The sequence below is a fragment of the Stegostoma tigrinum genome, chromosome 21, assembly GCF_030684315.1.
Source record: "Stegostoma tigrinum isolate sSteTig4 chromosome 21, sSteTig4.hap1, whole genome shotgun sequence".
Taxonomy (NCBI): domain Eukaryota; kingdom Metazoa; phylum Chordata; class Chondrichthyes; order Orectolobiformes; family Stegostomatidae; genus Stegostoma; species Stegostoma tigrinum.
In genome coordinates, this window is record NC_081374.1 from 28,853,744 (window position 1) to 28,869,695 (window position 15,952).

Below are 15,952 nucleotides of genomic sequence, written 5' to 3' on the forward strand. Positions count from 1 at the left end.
AGGATAATAGTAAATTAGAAAGAGTGCAGAAAAGATTTACTAGGATGCTACTTGGACTGGAAGGTTCCACTTATAAGGAGAGCATGGACAGGCTGGGACCTGAAGCATAGGAGACTGAGGGATGACCTTCTGGAAATCTGTAAAATGATGAGAGGCATGGACAAGATAGATAGCCAACAGCTTTTCCCATGGTACGTGAGTCTAATACTGGAGAGCATAGGTTTAAAATGACAAGGAGAAACACAAGGGTCCCGAAGGCAATTCTTTTTCACACTGGAATAGACTGTTTGAGGCGGTGATGGAGCAGAGTACAATTTTGTCATTTAAGAAACATTCGGACAGGCTCATTGATAGAATAGGTATGAAAGGATATGGATAAAAAGGCAGGCAAACAGGACTAGTTTAATTGTGAAAACTAGATGGCAGAGCCAAGTTGGGCCAAAGGGCTTGTTTCCATGTTGCAAACCTCTAAGGCTCCATGTACAATAGATAGGAAATTTTAAATTAAAATGTCAGCCCCAATACAGGAGTTACTACTGATTTTGTAACACTAGGGAATGTATGAATGAAAAGAAAATCAGGAAGAGAGCCATTATCCAAGTCCCCACTCTCCAACTACTGGGACTTTGTGTAAAAAAGTTCTTTAAATGTATCATGCATTCAAATAAATAAGAGCATTGATTATAGATAATGTTAGACAAATGACCTATCCACAGTATCAGAGATAATGGGAACTGCAGATGCTGGAGATTCCAAGATAATAAAATGTGAGGCTGGATGAACACAGCAGGCCAAGCAGCATCTCAGGAGCACAAAAGCTGACGTTTCGGGCCTAGACCCTTCATCAGAGAGCCCTCTCTGATGAAGGGTCTAGGCCCGAAACGTCAGCTTTTGTGCTCCTGAGATGCTGCTTGGCCTGCTGTGTTCATCCAGCCTCACATTTTATTACCTATCCACAGTAGTTTACTTGACAGCTTTCCATCACAATGGTTTGTGCCATAGTGGATATCCTTATCAAATATCACCTGGTGTTCATCAGGACCCATCTTGGCATGGTCGTCTCTGCTGCACTTGTTGCAAGTGAAGATGGAGGGTTGGAGTAGGAAGGGTGTAGGATTCACAGTCTTGTTTCCCCAGGGACATTTTTCAGCCAGCTGAGATTTTCATTTCTGCTGGCTGCAACCCTTCCAAATTTTTCATTTCGCTGGTGGTCCCTCAGAGATGAGGGTGACTCTATAGGTGCCTGTACAGACTGATGTGGTTACTACAGGCTCTGTTACACTTGGGGCAGAGGGTGTTTGAAGGAAGGAGTAGGTGGGGCATTGGTGTGGCAGTGCTTTCCTTCCATAGTTTGTGCCTGGCTTCCACTTTTTCCTTGATAGTAAGTCTCAAGCTGCTCAATGCCTTCCTGGCAACAACTCCTCCACTTTGGATGGACTTGGGCCAGTGATTCCCAGGTGTCTGTGGGAATGTCGCACTTTGCTACTGAGACCTTGAGGGTATCAATGATGCACTTCCTCTGTTCACCTGGGGCTTGCCTGCCATTTTGAAGCTGGCAATAGAGCACCTGCTTGGGGAATCTTGTGGTGGTCATGCCTCAATGATGGGGACGTTGGCATGGTCAAGGACATTGGTTTTGGTGCTATTTCTTCTCAGCAGATTTGCAGGGTCTTGTGCAGACAGCATTGGTGGTGTACTGCTTCAGCATCTTGAGGTGTCTGCTATAGACAGTCCACATCTCAGAGTCATTTAAGAGAACAGGAACCACCACAGTTCTGTTAAACATGATCTTGACGTCAGGTCTGATATTGCTGTCCTTGAACACCCCTTTCCTCAGGCAGCCAAAGGCTGCGCTAGCACACTGGAGGCAGTGCTGGATCGCTTTATCAATAGCTGCTTTGGCTGACGGGGAATTTGAGGTATTGGAAGTGGTCAATGTTCCCTAAGGCTTCCCTGTGGAGTCTGATGATCAGGGTTCACTCCACAATTTCAGGTCACGTTGGTTGAGGACCTTTGTGTTGCAGATGTTCAGGGTGAGACCCATGTTCTCATATGCCTCTGTAAAAGATGCTGAAGGTGGCTTGGAGTACATCCTCTGAGATCGCATATATGCAGCATCATTTGCAAACTGCAGCTCAATGACATTGGCTGGGATGACTTTGGTGTTGGCTTGAAGGCGGGGAGGCTAATAACTTCCCCCATGGAATTCAAAGACCCAGGGAAAATGGCCTCATACAACCAACTCCTTTCCACAAACTAAGTGACTCTCGATGAAACAGAGCAATGGGATCTTAACAGCCTCTGGTCTCCCCTTAAGACTGCTATCATCCCTTCCAAACAGTCAGGATCAAGCAGTCGCAACCATTACCCAGTAAACCACTTGTGTAAAGTATCCTGATCCTACCGCAGAGTTAGTTATGTTTTCAAAAAAAAAAACACCTATACATCATTGCTAGATGAAGCTTAAGTTACAATTACTTACTTTATATGCTTTAAACACGAAACATGGAACATAAATCTTGTCAGCACTGAATACCAAGCTTTGATGTTAAACATCCCCAAGAATTTGTTTACCCAAGTTGGGCAAATAAACAAGTTGCGCAAACTGCAGAATTTTGGTGCAGGTTATGAAAGGTTAAAATGATTTGATCAGCAATTTTCTTGGTTGCACATTTATTAAAATTTTGAAGTCAGAAATAGCTTCTTTCTCTATGAACTACATGATAAAGATTATCCTATGCTTTGTGGAATTTTTCCATTAATCTATTACTTGGGAAAATTGGATATGGCAACATTTTTAAACTTCATAAATCAACTGGGATTCAGAATTAGATTTTAGAAAATGTGCCAAGTATAATTCAGTCACCAAAACATATTTTTTAACAATCCTTTACTTATGTAACATATTATTTCCACAAACATCTACACAGTTATGAAATGTCTCCCTAGAAACTAGATCACTATTGTTTAGAAATTGCAGTAAATAAAATGAAGCAGTAGTCCTAACAAGGTAAACTGTTAGGCATATTCTTTGGTGGCATCTTCTGGCTTGCGTGTGAACTTCTCTCGTATCTTTTTCCACATTCCTTTCTTCATTTCTTCCAACTGTTTCATGTTATCTACAAAGAATAAAACAAGAGTCAACAACTAATGCTGTCTGGCCATCTTGAGAATACCAGAAGTATTCAGCCAACAGCACCAACTCAAATAGCACCCTGTATACAATTGTTAAATTTGTCACAGTCCGGGAAATGAACCCAACTTCTTGTGTATTAGCTTACCAACTGAGTCAGTTATGTACATAATGCACTTCACAAATATGAATGACTGCGCAATGAAATTAGAATCTATTAAAATAGTGCTAGAGAATTTACAATTTATTTACACTGAGAAAAATCCTACAGATGTATTTAAAGTCAGCTCATGTCAAACACTTAAGTCTTTAAAGACCTAGTTAATGCAAATTGTAACACTTAGGAGGTGGAGGCAGTCCAGTGAAATGTTTTGAATATTGAAGAGGACTAGTATGCATCTTCACAAATATTACCCAGACTTATTATTTTAGTTTCAACCGCTTTACGCAAGTCTCAATTTTCACAAGAAAAGATTTTCTGTGCCATTCCAAACAAATGTTGCACAACCTTCTGTGCCAAGAAGTCATGAGCTAGTCTGCATCTGTACAATCACGAGAAACTAGGGGATAAAATGTGAGCAAATGGTTTTCACAAATCTCAGTTGCACAATTGACCTTACAAAAATGAAGATATTTCTTTGCAAGTAAAGAATTTTTGTTACATTCATGTGCTTTACACTTTCAGAAATGTAGAGGAAGCCACACCGGGTACAATGGATACAATATACCACATTGGCAGATGTGCAGGTGAACATCTGCTTGATATGGAAGGTCATCTTGGGGACCACCCCATCAACCTCTGGATACAATGCATCATCCTCCAACACTTCCGCCATCTACAATCTGACCCCACCACCCAAGCTATTTCTCCACACCTCCTCCCTCACCCCTATCCCAGGCCCCAAGATGAACTTCCATATCAAGTAGATGTTCACCTGCACATCTGCCAATGTGGTATATTGTATCCATTGTACCTGGTGTGGCTTCCTCTACATTGGGGAAACCAAGCGGAGGCTTGGGGACCGCTTTGCAGAACACCTCCGCTCAGTTCGCAACAAACAACTGCACCTCCCAGTCGCGAACCATTTTAACTCCCCATCCCATTCCTCAGACGACATGTCCATCATGGGCCTCCTGCAGTGCCACAATGATGCCACCCAAAGGTTGCAAGAATAGCAATTCATATTCCACTTGGGAACCCTGCAGCCCAATGGTATCAATGTGGACTTCACAAGCTTCAAAATCTCCCCTTCCCCCACTGCGTCCCAAAACCAGCCCAGCCCGTCTCCGCTTCCCTAACCTGTTCTTCCTCTCACCCATCCCTTCGTCCCACCTCAAGCCGCACCTCCATTTCCTACCTAACACCTCATCCCGCCTCCTTGACCTGTCCGTCTTCCCTGGACTGACCTATCCCCTCCCTACCTCCTCACCTATACTCTCCTCTCTACCTATCTTCTTTTCTCTCCAACTTCGGTCCACCTCCCCCTCTCTCCCTATTTATTCCAGTTCCCTCTCCCCATCCCCCTCTCTGATGAAAGGTCTAGGGCCAAAACGTCAGCTTTTGTGCTCCTAAGATGCTGCTTGGCTTGCTGTGTTCATCCAGCTACACACTTTGTACTCCAATGTTTTAATTTAGTTTGTAAACATTCATTCTTCACCAACTTAAATAGTGACCATTCCAGAAGCCTGCTTTTTTCAAAAAATATTTGTTCTTCATCTTTACTGGAGCCATGTCACAATCTAATGACATCAGCACCAATCTGCAATCTAAATACAGCTAGATAAATAACAGTTCCAAAGGAGACTTCCTAGAGCACTTTTAAAATTCAATGTCAAATCCTACTGCTCAGGTGGTCCACAGAAGTATCCAATTTAAATGTCTGCACCACTATTTTGTCCTTTCAAAAGACCGTTATGCACAATTACTACATCCATTTCTCTACTGTACTTCCTTCTACTTAAATATAATTTTCCTTTTCCATGGAGAGACACTATTTCAAAGACTGGTTCTAATGTTGTACTTACTTCACTAGGGCTAATCCTCATTAGCCCTGGTTGAAAAGGAATTAGTTGATGTTGCATTTGAGAGACAAAGTGGATACCAGCGCATTCAAATTGGTGATGGCATTGTACATAAATTATGTACATAAATCAGGAGTGCACCACACTTCATGCCGGTAAAATCTCCACCTTAGGCATTCAGCATCAATAGTTAAAACAGTCAGTCAGTCAGTCAGTCAATCTGCATATGCAGAGAATCTCGGATTAAGAAGCCTCCTTTCCAAAAATTCAGTTGCCCTGGATACAGCAGCTCTATACTGCAGCATTCACAGTAACAATGTTCACTTGCAGTTGAAGCTGTAGTCCCTATTCATTAAAATATTTACTCACGAGGGAGGAATGCACTTCCTGGCTTCACATTCAATGCATAACCAAAAGTGAATCCCCCATGAACAACACTGCTGTTCATGCTTTGGACACTTCTACCAGTTTACGTATGAAAAGTACTTTACCCTAGCACTCTTGTTGATAAGGCAGACAAAGGGACACAGAATTCAAGCTGTGGCTCAACTCAGTCTTATTAAGAAAATATTCTTTATTAAAAGCACTGTGTGAGCATTGCCAGATTTCCACAATATTTACTCTTTATCCAGTTCTGTCTGAGGAGGAATATTACCTGCAAATATCGAGGTTTAAGCTCAGCTGCTGGAATCCTCCTCAACTCTGACATATGAATGGCTCTCTTCTACGAAGATGAGTGGTTCTACTCAGGTTGCTGCACAGTCTTCACTATGAAGGCAGCTTCCATATGTGCATTCTTAATCTGACCTGACCTTCCAGGATGTTTGTGGCCTTTGGCTCAGTTCAAAGCAATCAGTGGGGCTGCGTCAAGACACTTCAATGTTGCTATGCAGAGGATGTGCACAGTGCACAGCTTCAGGCAGTGGGTGGAAGTCAAGATGCTTGAAGTCTGATTGAGACTTCTCCAAAACATAACCCATGGGCAGGTTGTAAGTGGTTCCCCCAAACCTTTGTGACCTTGGTTTTCACAGATCTCTGAAGCTGATTGTTGTTGGCTGCTCCACATGATATCAATAAACAGCTGGAGGCAGTGGATACTGGCCCTGACACATTCCTGCTATTGCACTGAAGAAGTGTGCTCCAGAACATGCTCTGAGCCAAGCTATTCCGGTACAGCAACACCGACATCCACAAAAAGTGGAAAACAGGCTAGGTATGTCCCGTACACAAAATGAATGACAAATTCAATCCTAACAATGGGCCCCCCCCCACCCCTCCACCCTCCAAAATAGTATGCTTTAGGTCATGAGTAAAGTAATGGAAGGGCCATCAACAGCATTATAGAGCAACATCTGCTTTGCAATAACCTGCACACTGACACTCAGTTTGTGTTCTGCTTGGGAGACGCAGCTTTTCGAACTCTTTAGCCTTGTAACATATGTGAACAAAAGAACTTAATTCCAAAGCAAGATGAACTGCCCTTGACATATTGGTCACAAATGACCAAGTGTGGTATCACAGCAGCCAAGCAAAGCCAGATAGAATGGGAATCCGAGGCAAAAACTCTTTGCTCATTGGAGTCATATCTAACTCAAAGGAAGTTGGTTATGGTTGTTGGGGGTCAGTCAACTCAGCTCTAGGACACCTTTGCAAACATTCCTAAGTACTAGGGCCCTAAGTATTCTTCAACTCCGTGAATCTTACCTCCACCTTAAGATCAGAAGTGGGAATGTTTGCTGATGATTGCATAATTTTGGCACCATCCGCAGCACTTTAGACACTGAAACAGTCCATGTTTAAATCCAGGAAGATGTGGATAATATCCAGGTTTTCTGAGACAAGTGGCAATTAAAATTTGTGCCACACAACTACCAAACAATCACCAGCTCAAACGAGAGAATGTAACCAATGTTCCTTGATGTTCAATGACAGTACTATCACTGAATTCACCATTATAAATATTCTGAGATTTATTATTGAGTGGACTAGCTATATAAATGTTGTCGCTACAGAAACAGGTCAAAGGCTAGGAATCCTAGTGAGTAACTCTGTATTTGATTCCCCAAAGAGTGCCCAAGGGACAAATCAAGAGTGTGATGTAAAACTCCCCTCTTACCTGGATGAGTGTCTTCCAGCAACACTCAAAGCTTGACACCATCCAGGACAAAACAATCATTTAATTGGCCCCACATCTGCAAACATCCAGCCCCTCCACTACCAAAGCTCAATAGCAGCAGTGTGTACAATATACAAGATTAGCAGACTCCTTAAACAGCACCTTCTAAACCTTCACCCAATACCAGAAATGGAAGGAGGCAGATGAAACATGGGAACACAACCACTTGCAAGCTCCCCTCCAAACCTCTCACCATTCTGACTTGGAAATATATATACATTCCTCAGTGTTGTTGGGTGAAGATTTTGGGATTATCTCCCAACTGTATTGCGGGTGTACCTAAACTTCATGGACTGCAGTATTTCAAGGCAGCGGTTCACCACCACCACCTTTTCAAGGACAATTAGGATGGGCAATAAATACTGGTCCAGCAGCAACAAACACTTCCCCTAAACAAAAACACCACCTGCCAGTTCTCCTCAAGTCATACACCATCCTGACATTATCACTATTGTCCCACAGGTGTGGTGCCAAAATTCTTGAAATTCCTTCCTAACAGCACCACCGTGTTCCTATGCACTTGGACTGTAGTGGTTCATATAGTAATGCACCACCATCTTCTCCAGTACAAATGAAAATGGTGATGGTCAAGCCAATGATGCCCACAAAAGAATTTATATAAAAAAAACAAAACCTTGTGTCTCTGGTACACAAGTCTGATGTAACATTAGTTCAGGGCAAGAAACCAGCTGAATGAAAAACCTAATTTGTCCTACACTATCATATGCAATGTGCACAATATTGCTTTTAACTTTCTTTGATACGACAACAGCGGGAGTCTTCTGTCAAGAACTACAAAGTCTAGAGTAGTTACCTGTTGCAAGGACCAGTCGGCATTCTTCCACAGTTACACCAGTGAAACTTGTGTTTCTGAGACGAGGGTACTGAAATGAAATAAGTTGTTAGATTTAAGATTATTTGCTTATACACCTTTGAACAAAATCATCCCATATTCTTGATATTCTTGAATTTGGCAAGACTGACTTTGGATATTTTTGAAAAGAATACTGCAAAAGAAGAATGAATTCAATTTTATTAGGTTGCACATGTACAGACGAGAGTTATGATATAAACAAAACAGGGGAATAAACAAATCGCTAATTACAGCCTGTAATTAACTTGCTTGCCAACCCTAATCAAACTCAACTGTACTCACAATTATTGTAACTGAGTTGCTTCAGAAATATGTGTTAGGGTTATATCATCATTCACTGCTCACAAAAACATTCACAAAATTTTGTTAAACTTCGTTCAAGTCAAGTCCAAATATTTACTGTTAATATCAGCGTACACTTGACATGGTTGTTTTACATCATTCATTCATGGGATGTGAGTATCGCTGAAGAGACCAGCATTTGTTGTCTATGAGAAAGTGATTGCAAGCTGCCTTGAACTACTGCAGTCCATTTGGTGTAGATACAGCCATAATGCTATCAGGCAGAGTTCCACGATATTGACCCAGCGACACTGAAGGAATGATGATATATTTCCAAGTCAGAATGGTGAGAAGCTTGGAGGGAAACCTGCAACTGGTGTTGTTTCCATGCAGATGCCCTTCTACATGGCAGTGGTCAAGGGTTTGAATGGCGCTGTTTCAGCAGTCACAGAAATTTCTGCTGGTACACATTGTTGCTACTGAGCTTCGGTGGAGGAACTAGACACGAGGCTAATTAAGCAGACTGCTTTGTCCTGGATATGTTCAGTTTGAGGTTGATGTTGTTGGAACTGCATTCATTCAAGCAAGTGGAGAATATTCCATCACCCTCGTCACTTGTGCCTTGTAGATGGCGGACAGGCTTTGAGGAGTCAGGTAGTGGGTTGTGGACAAGAATTTTAGATCAGGCATGATCTTAATGAATGGTAGAGCAGACTTGCTACACCAGATGGCTTACTCCTATTTCTTTTTGTCTACCTACGCAGGATTCCTAGCCTCTAACCTGCCTTGTAACCACAATATTTACATGACTAGTCCCAGCTAATTTCTGGTTAATGGTTGGGGTTGTTGATAGAGTGGAATTCGGCAATAATAATGCTGATATTATGTTATAGGTCAAAATTTAGATTCTTTCTTGTTTGAGACAGTCATTGCCTGGCATTTGGTGTGAATGATACTTGCCACTTGTCAACCCAAATCCAGATGCTGTCCATGTCTTATATCTGAGTAGTCTCGAGCAGTGCTAACCATTGCACAGTCATTGTATATCCCCACTTATGCCCTTGTGATGAAGGTATTATTCGTCGGTCAGCTGAAGATGGTTGGACCTAGGACAATACCTTGAGGAACACTCACAGGGATATCTCATTGTCAAAGCATGAAAATCACACAATCATTAAGAATTTGACATGTTGTGACCAGAACTGAAGTTTCTGAAAAGTACTGGATTTCAGCAACTGTTTTTTTTCCCCATTTGGTCTTCCATATTTGGGATATTCCTCTCTAATTGCTCTTCCTTCTCCCCCTAATTATTTCAGTCTTAGCCCATTTCTACCCTGGGGAGTTTCTAGAATTGAATGCTTAACTTTACCCTTTATGATTCAGCAATGCATTTCATAAGCAAATACAAGAGGAAGGATAAAGATGTCAAAGCATCAGTACCTTATTTTTGTAATAAGCAGAATGAATCCTGGCTAAACTTTCATACATCCGATCACATTTCTCTGGATCTGCAATCTAAACACAAAAATGTTAAAACAAAATATTACTAAAATCAAAAATCACAAAAGCTAATGGTGATACACATATCCTATAGGGATCTCTGGCCCCAATATTTAAATAAAGACCGGAAGAAGTCTCGGGTAGGAAATCTAGAAGCTTATTTTTTCTGTAAAGCAGGTTTTCCATCCAACAGCCAGCATGATTATCTGGTACATTTCTATTGGGATAGACAGACATTGGCACAAGGATGTAGCCAGGAAGACAGGGAAGGTGAGAAAGATGGTTATTCAAGGGATAAGCTTTTGATTTGCAAGATGAGGGATGGAGCACAGTTATCTCAGTTTAGGTTGTGGGGTGGATTAGTCAAAGATAGTGACCAACAGATCCTACTAACCTAAATTCAGCAAGATAAACTCATACAATCATGATGCATTGTCACAATTCAGACCCCTCAAATTCAAGATTCTCTCACTCCTAAATGATTTATTTAAAAACAATATTGCCTATTTGATAAAACAGTGAGCTCAGAATTGCAAACATGGGGCTCAATTCCTTCTCCAGGCGTATACATTTGATCTACTGTTGGGACCGCCTCATTCTCAAATATACACTTTATAACTGCAACAGGCAACAGAGTCAACTGGCTCATCATGTATGCTGAAGGCATCAGATATACCTCTGCACTCACAACCTTGACAAAACATTAAACACGGCTAAGGATATCACTCTTAGCCCTTTCCATGCAGGTCAGAGCGTTGCCACCAAATTCTCCCCCTCTTCAGTCACTGCACAGTGAACCGAAATTTTCTAACTTCGGGCTCATCTTCCAATTCTGCATCATACATTTTCCAGAGTGTATGTTTCTTTCCAATTGTGTAAGACTACTGCTTCCACCTTTTCCCTCAGGCCATAAACTGTTGGGATCCTCACCTATTCTCATCTCAAACTTCAGTTCCTCCAGTGCTTTCTTAAATACCTGAATCTTCAATTTATCCCAAATTCTGAGGATAGGATGTAAGTCCACACTAGCTGCCAATCGTCCCACTCTCGACACTTATTCTAAAAATTAAAATTCCCAGACTTGTGTTAAAGTACCTTCATTATGCCATCCTTTTCCAACTCTAATTCAACTAGCTCTACAACCTCTCACATTAAACTTTCTATTCCTTTGACTTAATGCATTTGCTACACGCCCACTTCAAAACCAAACCACCATGTGCCATGTGTTCAACTGCTTATGTTCAACATGATCAACATTTCAAATTCACTCCATCTTTTAAAATCCTTTTCAAAGTTACAACTTTGGCTAGGGTTTTACTCAGCCCACTTAATATCTCTGTTATGTCTACTTTAAATTAAGCCTGAGGGAAAAATTCAAGATATTTTACTAAATAACTCAAATAGAAGCAGTTGGCCACATGACCCTAAAGACTGCTCCACTAATGAATAAGCTTAAAGTTGATCTACGTCCAAAATGCAGGACTTGACAAAACAAGACATGGAAAGAGATAACATATGGTGGAACTGTTATCTCTTTCCACGTCTTGCTCTGGCAAGTCCTGCATTTTGGAGGCAGATCAGCTTTAAGTTTATTCACAGCAGACCAGGCAGCAGAGGAGCAGGAAAAGACGTGGAAAGGTTGTTTCTTCTTGTGGGAGAATTAAGGGGTCACACTTTTAAGACAGATTAGGGTGAATTCTCTCTGGGGTTTTAAATCCATGGAATTTTTTTAAACCAGAGAATTGCTGAGACTGGATCGTTAAACATATTCAAGGCTGAGAGGCATTTTAATTAGTAAGAGAATGTGGAGTTGTGTAAATGGGAAGTAAGTGGTGTTGATAATTATCAGTTAATCCATGATCTCAACGAATGACGGTGCAGATTCAATAGGCTGAATGGCTTATTTCTGTTATGTTTTATGGTCTTACTAATTTAAATTTCCTGACTGAATCTCGTATCTCTTTATTCCCTTAAGAGTTGAAAACTCTAGTGATGTAAGCCCTGAATATTTCAATAACTGAGTCTTCACAACTCTGGGACAGAGAATTCCAAGTTCTCTTAGGGGAGAACCTTCTCATTTCAACGCAAACTGGATATCCCCTTATCTTGAGGTTATGGTCTCTTATCCTTGGTTCTCCAGATTGGAACAACAGACTCTACAGCAAAAGTCATGTATAAAGAGCAAGTTTGTTTCTCAATTTAAAACAAAGAGCAGATAAAAATTATTGAAGTGAATGCAGAATTGGCAGGAAGTTGACAGTGTGTTCCAAATATGCTCATGCTCACATATCTAGGCTGATGTTTCACAGCAGTACTGTAGTATTGCTGCACTGTCTGATTATTGTTCAGTTCAGACATTAACAAGTCCGTTGGCTTTGAGCATTTAGGTGAATGCTAAGATTTCCGAGGAGTCCTTACACCCAAGATCTAGTGAATATTTCCAACATAACAACCTTAAAGTTGACTAATTGCTCCTCTAAGTCACTGCTTTTGAAATTTAAAGGCAGCTAAGAACTAATAGAAATGTAAGTCTACCATCCTTTCCATTAATAGCGTATCAATAATGCTATATTATCTGCATACACTGGCAAGGCAATATTTATTGTCCATTGCTCTCTACCCAATGGTAACAAATCAACTGCAATCTGGAATCACACATACCAGAGCAGACTCAGCTTGCATGTTTCTCCCTGAAATGTGTTAGTGGACCATCTGGTAATTTTTTTAAAAAATTAGATCTGGCAGCTCCCAATCATGTTTCTTTTCTGCTGGCAGCCTGTATGTTAGTTACCACATTTCTACATTCAAGTTCACAACATGTCATGATTGGATTTAAACTGTCAAACTCCAATAATCACGAAGCTTCCATAACTCCCATCAGTTGACAACTGCATGTAGTTAAATACGTGAACACTAAGTCTTTTAAGTTATGAAATCCCTTCCATTTTGTTAACCTATCATAATAGTATACTATTATGTACTGTTAAAATTCAAAGTACTGCAGTGAATTTTCTGGTACATTGAAATAGAGACAGGAAAACACGCATTCGAAATTTTTAAAAAGCCAGCTTTTTGTAGCTCCATTTGTTTTTCAATTGAATTCTCTAAGCTGATCAAATACAGATTCAATATCATTTTGGTTTTATCTACTCTATCAATTTACAATTAAAATGGCAAATTAAAAATCCTGGCACACGAAAACAGCCACTGTAGAATTTAATTTCTGTATTATGCAATATATACCATGACAAAATAAAAACTGGAGGAGATGGTAGATAACCCAGTTAGCTGCAGGAAATAATTAAAATTAGGAGGTCTGATGAAATTATAGTGGTAGCTATTTCACATATTATTTTTCACCAAGATTTCAGTTGCTAAGATAGTCAAATACTACAGTTATTGGGATGTGGAGAAACAAATATAAACAACAGAGAAAGGAGTTTTCTAAGAACCAAAGTTAGCATAGACTTTCCAATAACTGGGGAATTGGCAGCAAGATACTGAAACAAATAAATTACTGAAGAAACATTTAATTTCAGCGGAGAAATAAAAATGACTTGCAACCCTAAAACCCCAAGACCTTTGAAATAACGTTCTCCTGAAATGGATTGTAAAAATTGTTGAAAATGTCAAGCTAGAAAAAAGGAAATCCGTTCTGCGTGACATCAGAAATATAATACTTATACAGAGCAAGATCATTTCTTTGCCAAGTGGTCTGAAGCTCAGAAAGTGGAACACAGGCAAACAATAGTTACAATGATGCCTGCAACTCAGGTTCTGTTCACTGATATGAATTTGTTGGGATTGTAAAAGGCCAAATGATAAACGATATGCCATTAATCATAGTTAGACAGACCTCAGCTAGACTGTCATTGCTGCTACTCCCACTGTTTTACTTGGGAATGAGAAATTGACTATTAGTTTGCTACTTCCTAGGTTCTTATGATGGTCTCCATATTTCAAGCATCAGGCAAGGAAAAAAAAGTTATCAGACCCTGCATCTTCAAAGTGGCTCCAATTGCAATCTAGGCAACTGTTGGAAGGTAGTTAATTGGGATATGCATGAAGCAGTCCGTGTCCCGACTATATTAATTTCCTGCAAAGGTTATCAAAAAAACATGCATTAATGCATTGATGAAAGTTATGTAAGCAAGCTGCTGATAGGAAAGATCTTGTAAGAATCTCTTTCAGGGCTCATATGGCACAGTGACACTGTCCCTATCTCTCAGTGTCCTAGATTCAAGTTCCACCTGCTCCAAAGGTGAGTCATAACACCTCAAAACAGGTTGATTGGAAATCGTCTGCAACAGTCTCTTTCATAGGGGAAAAAGTATTTGATAAACTAATAGGACCAAGGGCAAAGAAGTTGCCTGGTAAGGGAGTTAGTGACAAGGAATTAGTAAAGTAAATGCTTACAAAAAGAACGAGGCAGAGTTGAAAAGTGACATTATTTATGTATAGTTCAGGTACATATGGATGCTTTGGAGAGGGTTCAGAGGAGGTTTACCAGGATGCTGCCTGGACTGGAGGGCTTATCTTATGAAGAGAGGTTGACTGAGCTCGGTCTCTTTTCATTGGAGAAAAGGAGGAGGAGAGGGGACCTAATTGAGGTATACAAGATAATGAGAGGCATAGATAGAGTTGATAGCCAGAGACTATTTCCCAGGGCAGAAATGGCTAGCACGAGGGGTCATAGTTTTAAGCTGGTTGGTGGAAAGTATAGAGGGGATGTCAGAGGCAGGTTCTTTACGCAGAGAGTTGTGAGAGCATGGAATGCGTTGCCAGCAGTTGTGGAAGCAAGGTCATTGGGGTCATTTAAGGGACTGCTGGACATGCATATGGTCACAGAAATTTGAGGGTGCATACATGAGGATCAATGGTCGGCACAACATTGTGGGCTGAAGGGCCTGTTCTGTGCTGTACTGTTCTATGTTCTACATATCTTTTGAGGGAAAATAAATAGTTGCTTGAATCAGAGAAAGAACAAGTTGTGGAGAGAGACAGCAGTGTAATTAGATTTTCATGTTGAGTGAGCAAAAAGCCAGCAAAGAAGGACACTGAGAGATAGGGACAGTGTCACCGTGCCATATGAGCCCTGAAAGAGATTCTTACAAGATCTTTCCTATCATTAGCACTTTGCTTACATAACCTTCATCAATGCATTAGTGCATGTTTTTTATAACCTTTGCAGGAAATTAATACAGTCGGGACACAGACTGCTTTATGCATATCCCGCCCCCCACCTCCGACCCCCTACCCCAGGCCCGTTTCCGCCACCCCCCCACCCCCCCCCCCCCACCTCCGACCCCCTAACCCCTCCGCTTTACCTGGGAGCTCTCCCCTTCTCGGAAACCTTGCGCCACTTTCTGGCGGATGAAAGCCCCGAGGTCTCGGCCTTTCTTGGTCTGATCCAGAGGCCACTCCTCGCAGAGTTTCAGGAAGCGGCGATACCGGGTCGCAGCCATTCCTGAGGGCCACACCGGCCACTGTCCAACACCTTCACCGGCTCTGCCGGCACCGACCCTTCAACAGCCAACAAAATGGCGCGTGCAGGTGTGCGCATGTGCGGTCCCGGTAGCCTGTTCCGCCTGAGGAGATCGTGCTGTTTGAGCTGTCAATCATTGAGAACCCTTGTGCTGTCTGTACCAACTCTTCGCATCATTTGCAGGAGTCAGAGTACAAGTTTTGAAATTAGATTTTTTTTTCACTCGATGTTTACTGCATCTCCTGTCACGTTTCTCAGAGTGTCCTAGATCTGGATTGATTGCTAAACAGCTTGCAGAACCTGCTAGGTGTATTGGAAATGCAGAAAAAAGCGGAACGTCTGTTCGTAGGAACCTCACACAGCTACAAGGTTATCAGATGGATGTTACTAAGGCGCGATGCAGGTCACGGCTGTGGCTGGCCTAAGCATCCTGTTATAGCAGTTCCTGCTGCCCACTGGACCAGGAGGGAGCCATATCGT

At 41.4% G+C, this 15,952-nt stretch overlaps 1 protein-coding gene across 1 annotated transcript; it reads right to left on the reverse strand.

Moving 5' to 3' along the window:
* Nucleotides 1-2,656: 2,656 nt before the first annotated feature.
* On the reverse strand, nucleotides 2,657-15,554 carry LOC125463027 (ubiquinol-cytochrome-c reductase complex assembly factor 2). The gene is made up of 4 exons (XM_048553655.2): nucleotides 15,315-15,554; nucleotides 9,928-10,002; nucleotides 8,146-8,215; nucleotides 2,657-3,119 (listed from the first exon to the last, which is right to left on the reverse strand). The coding sequence occupies exons 1-4, from the start codon at nucleotides 15,450-15,452 to the stop codon at nucleotides 3,019-3,021; spliced, it is 384 nt and encodes a 127-aa protein (XP_048409612.1). The 5' UTR covers nucleotides 15,453-15,554; the 3' UTR covers nucleotides 2,657-3,018.
* Nucleotides 15,555-15,952: the final 398 nt, after the last annotated feature.

Coding starts and splice junctions, on each gene's coding strand:
- LOC125463027 (XM_048553655.2), bottom strand. CDS start 15,452: ATGGCTGCGACCCGGTATCGCCGCTTCCTGAAACTCTGCGAGGAGTGG. Junction 10,003..15,314: donor GAGAAGGGGAGAGCTCCCAG/GTAAAGCGGAGG, acceptor TTTTGTGTTTAG/ATTGCAGATCCAGAGAAATG. Junction 8,216..9,927: donor CTGCTTATTACAAAAATAAG/GTACTGATGCTT, acceptor ATTTCATTTCAG/TACCCTCGTCTCAGAAACAC.